Source organism: Centrocercus urophasianus, unplaced genomic scaffold, assembly GCF_019232065.1.
Source record: "Centrocercus urophasianus isolate 14NV4802_14NV808 unplaced genomic scaffold, USGS_Curo_1.0 seq_22, whole genome shotgun sequence".
NCBI lineage: Eukaryota > Metazoa > Chordata > Aves > Galliformes > Phasianidae > Centrocercus > Centrocercus urophasianus.
Window position 1 is genome coordinate 19,396,936 of NW_024884778.1, and position 8,270 is coordinate 19,405,205.

General features: G+C 39.3%; 1 protein-coding gene across 1 annotated transcript in view; it reads left to right on the top strand.

Moving 5' to 3' along the window:
* The window catches only part of DOCK3 (dedicator of cytokinesis 3), a 184,769-nt gene that overhangs the window by 159,920 nt on the left and 16,579 nt on the right, over window positions 1–8,270 (top strand). Inside the window, exons 41-46 of the mRNA XM_042823318.1 lie at window positions 2,710–2,851; window positions 4,037–4,203; window positions 4,758–4,844; window positions 5,280–5,459; window positions 6,457–6,540; window positions 7,727–7,843. Coding sequence (XP_042679252.1) covers window positions 2,710–2,851; window positions 4,037–4,203; window positions 4,758–4,844; window positions 5,280–5,459; window positions 6,457–6,540; window positions 7,727–7,843 — 777 coding nt within the window. The remainder of the gene's footprint in view (window positions 1–2,709; window positions 2,852–4,036; window positions 4,204–4,757; window positions 4,845–5,279; window positions 5,460–6,456; window positions 6,541–7,726; window positions 7,844–8,270) is intronic.

Below are 8,270 nucleotides of genomic sequence, written 5' to 3' on the forward strand. Positions count from 1 at the left end.
CCTAATGAGGCATTAGTTCATACGGCTTCTTGTTTCTGGTTCAGAGTAAGGAGGGAATATAATCTGACACCTTCTGGAAAAGCTGCCTGAAAATTGATCATAGAATCATAGAATCACAAGGTTGGAAACGACCTATAAGATCATCTAGTCCAACCATTGATGGCAGATGCCATATGGTCTGACAGGCCAAGCTAACCTGCAGCATGCTTTCAGGGGCTGGAGCAGCATGTTTTTTTGTTTTCTTTAAAGATAGGGTTTGACAAGAGATGGCACCACTCTTGAGTAATACAGTAATAAGTTACATAAAGCAAAGCAAAACTGTTTGCCATTTTTGTTTCATAAGGTACACATTCTGAAAATTGCCTTCTTAAACTTCCCTCTGCTTTGTTATAGCTGAGATTAAAATATTGGTGTTTAATTACGTTACTTCAGTGGAGGCATGCTGTAAATAATCAAGGTGGGATATCAATGGACAATGGGTGGCATTCAAAGGTGAAGCAAGAGCCTCAGTCAGCATTTCAAATCAGCATGCGAAAGAATGCAGAGTGTTGCAGTGTGAAGATCCCCTTTTCCGAAGAGCTCCTAAGAAAACACGATTTCTTTTTTAGTAACAACAGATGTTGCAGAAAATAAACGACAACCAAGTCATGATGGCACATAAGTGTTCCTGTGTTAGAAGTACTGTCAGTGAATCCTCGTGCATCCTCGTTCTGTCGTGGACCCTGCCTGGCCTTACACTGCACCATTGTGAAGTGCTGTATGGAAACTTGGCTGGAGATGTTAACAGTAAACATTAGCATACACAGTTATAATCCTTGTTAGTTCTGCAATTGCAGTTAGTAGCAGTGCTTCTGATAGCACATTACTAACATAGCAGTCTCGTTAGAATACACCCTCCTCCTTCCTCTCCCTGGTGATCCATGCAGTGCTCACATTGCGAAGCACAGTCTAAGCCCATTAGCAGTTGCATCTGCATGGATCACACTATAAAGAGATCCACAGCATCTGTTCTGGAGAAGAAGAAGATTTATGTGGATTTAAAATTTTTCAAATGGATACAAGAGTGATTTAAAGTGATGAAATAACTTCATGTACTTTTTAATTTTTCTACTGTTGTATAGTTTAAGACAGAAAATAGCCACTTCCTTCTACATCTGCAGTTTTGTAGACCCTTTGTCAAGAAAAATCGCTTTTGTGACTGTGGAACCTGCATCTCTTTCTATCCTTCCTACACAATTATATTAGAACTGCTCATGTCTTTTCCTACCAAAAGTTCAAGTAAGGACTAACAAGCTGCGTGCTGAGATCTTGTATTGCCTTCTATGTGAAGAGTCTATTAAATCTGGCCTGATGTGTTTTCAGGACATTATTGTTAGAACTTTATTTGTAGCCTTTACCGTTTCCTTAGTTGCTGCAATCAAAAATTAAAACAGAATGCAGTAAGTGCCATGAAGAGATTCACCTTCAGATATCAATAGTAGCTGCAAAGCTGGGCCATTACAGATTGAACTGTGTTTTCATCACAGCTTCCACCATGAGATCTCATCTCTAGAGATGAAGCACAAGCCCAAAGGCACTGCACTTCTTGGCTAAACTTTATGAACAGGTTTTGCCAGTTTCTCTTTCATTCTGCTAATAGCAAGAAATCACAGCATATGCTGCAGCTGTTTGACTGCAAGAAATAGAACGGGGGCAACTTTCTTGTTTGATGGATTTTTTTTTGTTGTTGTTTTATTAAGAAGGAGAAAAATCTCCCTGTACAGCATACACAATAGCTATTGTGATGAGTCAGAACGCACAGGATTAGAGATTTGCCTGCTGCAAATGTCTGGCAATGCTATCACCAGTCGAAGTTGTATTATGTGGTAATATAGTTAAGGCACTTTATGACACTCAGCACTATAGAGATGCTGTCGCCTGCTGGTCAGAGTTCAAGATGGTTCAAAAGCATCCAAGAACTCTAAGCAAGTGATTTAATGCCTCAGGAGGTATATTTTAAATGCAAACTTTACATCACTGGCAGAGAGGAAATGTTGTCCATCAAGAGGAAAGTGCTTTTGGAGTTGAAGTGGAATGTGCTAAGTGGCCATTCTTGGGGAGGCTCTCCTTGTTATTCCACTGTAGACAGCAGTGTTCCAGCAACGTGATCAGAGCTGATTGTATGGGTGTGACAGTGCAATAGTGACTAAACAATGATGTTTGCGAGGTTTGTTATCACACCTTTCTAAAGGTAGCTGGTAAATTGTTAAATATGTCTTTCCCCCTGTTCTGTGAAATCCTCAGACTTTTGCCCAGCTCATGGAAATTGCATTTGATGGCAGTTTTTCCAGCGCAGAACAAGGTTTGTGACCCAGTCTTAAGTTTTGCTTGATGCATTTCGTTACAGTCTGATTAAATAGTACTCCCTGTTCGGTTATCCGAAAAGCAAATCAGACAAAACTATAGGACTTGTTGGATGCTTGCTTGTAGAGAGCAAAGGTATCTTTTGTTGAGGGAGCAGTAGAATGGTCTCCTTATTCATCAGTTAATGAAATGAAAAAGAAAGAAATAGAATATATCATCCATGTTATCTGCACATTTTATTGTGACGTCAGCTTGTTGACTTTGTCACTTACCTCACTTTCTGAAGCAGTAAAATTTAAAGTGAGGTAACAGTCAACTGCATTTAACCTGTCTTTAACAGAGATTCATTTATGCTTGTCCTTGCAGAACAAAGAATACGTGTGTCGGGGCCACGACTATGAGAGGCTGGAAGCCTTTCAGCAGAGGATGCTGAGTGAGTTCCCACAAGCCATTGCAATGCAGCATCCGAACCACCCAGACGACTCTATATTACAGTGCGATGCCCAGTGTATCCTTCAGTGAGATCTTTGGTACTGATTGTCTTGCATATCTCAGACATCAACTGATTCTTTGTATTGTTGGAGTGAATTGTTGCCTTTTATTCTGCAGGGAGTATTGCAGGCCATGCTCGAGAGATTGGCGAGAGATTGATCACATCCAGCCTTTCACCTTTACCAGCAGCATTGGCATAAGGGACGTTTTACTTCACTAAATGTACATTCCAATACCTTCTCTTGGAGAATGTGTTGTTGGGAACAGATATAAAAGTATTCTTTTCCACTGTCTTTTTAACTGCAGCTTTTTTTTTCTTGTAGTCTCCTTTTCTTTTAAGTTGTGGAACTCCCTTATAACTATGGCTCTAAATTTCTTTCTTCTCGTTGTTAATGAGTACTGCAGTTTAATGGACCCAATACAATGCTTTGTGCATTTAAGGATGGAACTATCCTAAGGATGGAACTATGGAACTATGACTGATGGGGCTGCAGAGACCCGGGGAGATTTTAGTTATGAAAACACTGCCATTTGGCTTGTGCCACACCAGTGAGGGCACTGCACAGGACTGAAGGACTTTAACCTTAAGAATACTGTCATTAAGTGTTTGATGTTTCCCACTCATTTTCCGTATGATATGCTTTTCACTCTCCAATGTTATGTATCACTGATAGTTTTACAGACAGAAAGGGTTGTTTATATATTTACTTTCATTAGTTTCTTTGCACTTGTTGCACAAGAGACCTTGTCTGTAACAGTAAGACTACAGCAGTTAAACTGCCCTGATGAACATAGGACGATGTCTGCCTGCAGACAAAGGATGAAATTTACCGAAAGTAAATATTAAAAATTTAGGTTTCTGTATACCTGGAGACACAAAGATTTATTGAAGTGCCTGCAGAAGTGAAGCACCTAGCTTGAGTGAGAACTAATAGGGTCTGGCTCGTTTGGCTGATCTAGATAGAATGTAGTAAGACATCTGAAAATATGTGCATCCTCAGATGTCTTGCTTTGTTTGATTTGGCTTTAGGGTACTACAGCTTTGTAGGCACCCTGAGGATTTCTGGTGTTGTGTCCTCTTGTTTCGTGTGCAAAAGAAGGGTGTTGGTAAACAAAGAGAAGTATATGCTGTTTCTTTCTACAGCAGAGGCAGCTTTCTTGTTCAGTGTCCCATGGCTTTCTTTGACAAGGCAATGTGCAGATTTACAGATCTATGCCGTGACTCCCATCCCCGACAGCATCGATGTGCTGCAGATGGACCGCGTCCCTGACCGAATAAAGAGCTTCTACCGAGTCAATAACATCCGGAAGTTCCGCTATGACAGGCCTTTCCACAAGGGCCCCAAGGACAAGGACAACGAGTTTAAGGTACAGGCAGGCAGAAAACTGCATTAAGTGTTAATAAGGCAAATACTGTCTTGTTAGCTTATGCTAATGTAGCCTTTCAAGTAATCCTGATTTGGTGGCCAGACATCAGTAACAAGTGGCTATTGAATCTGGTGGCTTCACATCTGAGCATTTTGCAGTTTAAAGGTAAGTCACTGGAGTGCCAGGAGAAATGCATTTCAAAGTAAGATGTTTTTTTGATTGGCTGGATTTCTTGTTTTATGATCGTAGATGTTCACAATGTCTTCTTGGTTCCCATGACAGAACTGGTATCCAAACTCAACCTCTGAGAGTTGACTGAAATGCTGAATGCGTTGTTTTAGAACATATTGAATTATTTTCTGGCATTTAAGTGATTATCAGCATGACATACTGCTGTATGTTACTGTTATGCGTATGTTATGAGGTTATATTATGATGTATGTTATGAGGTTGATATATTCTTCTTTTACATTTGCCCTCCCTTGTAGCTAAGAGTATAGATGATGTGATTGTGATTCATTCTGTGTCTCACATCCCTCAATTTCTTTCTGCAGAGCTTGTGGATTGAACGCACCACTCTGACCTTGACTCACAGCTTACCTGGGATCTCCCGTTGGTTTGAAGTGGAAAGAAGAGAACTGGTAACATTCATAATTCTGTCACTGAGGTCTGAAACTATGACTTACTAAGGGTGCAGGGCAGATGACTGAAAACTCCTTTGGCTGAAATTTTACCATTTAAAATGATACAGTTTAGCAGCAATTAAGTATGTACTTTCTATATCACCTAGTCTAAATAATTGCTGAATGTAACCAGGGGAATTATTCAGGTGAACGTGACAGTGTAAAGGAGAATGTGCCAAAAAGATTAAATAATTGCATTGTCACCATGTCTTCAACAACTCCATGACCTGAAATAGAGTATTACTGACAATGAAGTTTGTTAACTTAGCTAATTTTCTAGCAGTGAAAACTCGGTGAAAATCAGTGAACCATCTAAGAGTATTTCTTTACAAGGAACACAATGAATCACAATGAAGCATTCGTGGAATTAAAGTATGTTTAATTGCTTTTAAGGTTGAAGTAAGTCCTTTGGAAAATGCCATTCAGGTGGTTGAGAACAAAAACCAGGAGTTAAGAACGCTGATAAGCCAGTACCAGCATAAACAAATGCATGGTAATATTAATCTTCTCAGCATGTGTCTTAATGGAGTGATTGATGCAGCTGTGAATGGGGGAATTGCGAGATACCAGGAGGTAAGTGAGGATCAATATTTTTCAATCTTATTTTCATTTTTGTTGCAAGGAGCCTGTCACAGAATATGATAAGAAATTATCATGTACTTTATCTGAATGTGAGGTTAAAACCCGATGCTTGATTATTCTGCAGCAGTGCTTCAGTGTGTCAACAGGAGGCTCCAGAGATGGAGCTGGGATACTGCATTAAATTAGGTGCAGTTGGCAGTAGAGTTCTTAAGAACAAAGCTTGGGTTACATGGAAAACCTGAGCCGGCAGGTACAGGAGTGAAGCAGCAGTACAAAAAAACCCCATTTCTTATGTTATAAATCCATTTTGCGGTGATATCAGAGTGTGATTGGGCCTGTAATCAGGAAAAGCTGCTAATTCCTGCTACCTAACCATTATCTTTGCTAGCCCAATTTCAGACTCACTGAGACCCTAAAATTATCTGATGTTATCTGCTACACTATCTGATATATTCTTTGGCAAGCTGTTAATTAAATTCCACATTATGAAGGGTAAGTCTAGAGTGAAATAGTAAGAAATGGTAGCAGTGGTCCAGGGGTCTGGGATATGTCTTTCCTATTGAGCCATACAGAGAATGCTCTTCACTCTTTTGCATTAGGTACCATCTTACTCTTTAATTCCATTAACCTGAGGAGATTTTGTGAAGGAAATGATATAAAATTCAAATAACTGAATAATATAGGGATTGGTGGTATTGCCATCATTATTGCATAGAGAAAGCCCATCAGATTCATGCCTTATGCTATTCGGCGCTGGTTCCTTTAAAGTAGGAATAGAATGATCTAGGTTGCTAAAACCTTACTGTAGCTTTACCTGAACCCCGGAGTGCCAAAAGCAGTAAAATTGAGCTTCTGCTGTAGGCTTAAAATACTTAGTTTTCCTGAGATTTCGGAACTTTTTCTTCTTGTCTTTCGACACCAAGTCATTATAAATATCTTCCATTAAACAGAAGGCTTTTTTTTCTTTTTTTTTTTTTTTTCCCTACAGGCCTTTTTTGATAAAGATTATATCACAAAGCACCCTGGAGATGCAGAGAAGATCACACAGCTTAAGGAGCTCATGCAGGAACAGGTACTACTCTTCTGTAGTTTCTGGATTAATCAGTGGTCTGAACATACCAGGTCCAGTTCATCCATTCACAAGCAAGGAATTTCAGTACAGGAGATTTAAAGTACATTTAAACAAAAAGGAGAGCAGGTAGTCAAGTGTTTCTGAACAAGCCAATCACCCTAGGCAATGTTAGGTGAAGCTCTGCTAACAGTGCTTAAATTTTGTTGTCACCATTTAGTATCCAATAGGTGTTGTGCCATGCTTCAAGCCTGCTGTTCATTTCTGGCATTTTGAGTTATGTCTTCCTAGTAAATTTCGAAGGTAGAAATTTTTTAACAGGACAGGCTCCATGTAAAACTGGCAGAGCCGCGTGGGAAAACTTAATGTCTATTTATATTATCTACAGTTCAGATTTTGTTTAATATCTCCACAAAACATCTTAGTAGATAAAGCTTGCTGGATGCTTTGCTGGGAGTGAAATCAGACAATCACATCCTTGCTAATGGAAAGTTTGGCAAAATAAGCCCCAGTAAGCAATGCGGCCAAGTCTGAGCAGAGCTACTAGGCCTGCTTTGTCAACAGATCGCTTAACAGATTTCCCATCTGTAAGATAAAGATAATGTTTATCTCCCCTCCATCCTCAAGAAGATGTTTGAAGATTAATTAGCTATTGTTTGTACACAGTTTTGATCATGTGTGAAATCATATGCATATGCTATCATGACTGTCTTTCATCTGAGAGTTGATATGATCTCTTTCAGTGACTAATATTGTATGTTTGACCTTTGAAAATCTGACCTTTATAAATAAGTAATGAGCAGCAGAAAGAATGAACATAGGTGGCAATGCTGCCATGCTCAGGTCAGTTATCAGAACATCCTTTTTCATTTTTATTTTTTTGGTCACAGTGAATTATGAGGACTCTGTGCTGCTAACTCTGGAGAGAGAATCAATCTTTTGTTTCTTTTTACAGTTGTCTTTAAGAAATGTAATCTACTGTAACATAAATGTACTTTCACATTTGAAGTACTTGCTGAAGTAATACGAGCTTGCCAGGTCTTCTAGACTTACTTGATTGTCAGCAGTCCTTAGTTGAACAGTGGAATATTTTGCAGTACTCCCTTACACACTGACAGACTGAGGATAAGGCTTCTGTTCTCTCTCTTAGTCTTTATTAAGTTTTGTTGTGTTGTTTTCTTCTTAACAGGTGCATGTCTTAGGAGTGGGGCTGGCAGTCCATGAGAAATTTGTCCATCCAGAAATGCGTCCTCTGCATAAGAAACTGATAGACCAGTTCCAGATGATGAGATCCAGTTTGTACCACGTAAGCTGGTCTTCAGTTTTCCTATTCTGAATCATTCAGAATTCTGAGCATCTGTTGCAGTAGCGTTCACACAAGAACTTGGGCAGATATGGCACTGACCAAATCTACTGGATTGCCAGATTATCACAAGAATTCTTGATTATATATATCTTTCTCTGATATAAAACAGAAAGAAAGATTAACAGACAGTATTTGATGTTCAGCTTTTAGAACTGTCATCATTTGGAGTAGCATGGCATGGATTAGGCCCTCCAGAAGTATTTTTTTTTTTTTTAATATATATATAGACAGTAACAGAAATTCTTGTTGCTTAATTCAGGCACCCAACTCTGATGATCTGTACACGCAATATTATAGGTCTGCATTTCCTATGTGAGTCAGGAGAACTGCCTCCAGAGGATAGTTCATAGTGTCTGTTAAATACCAG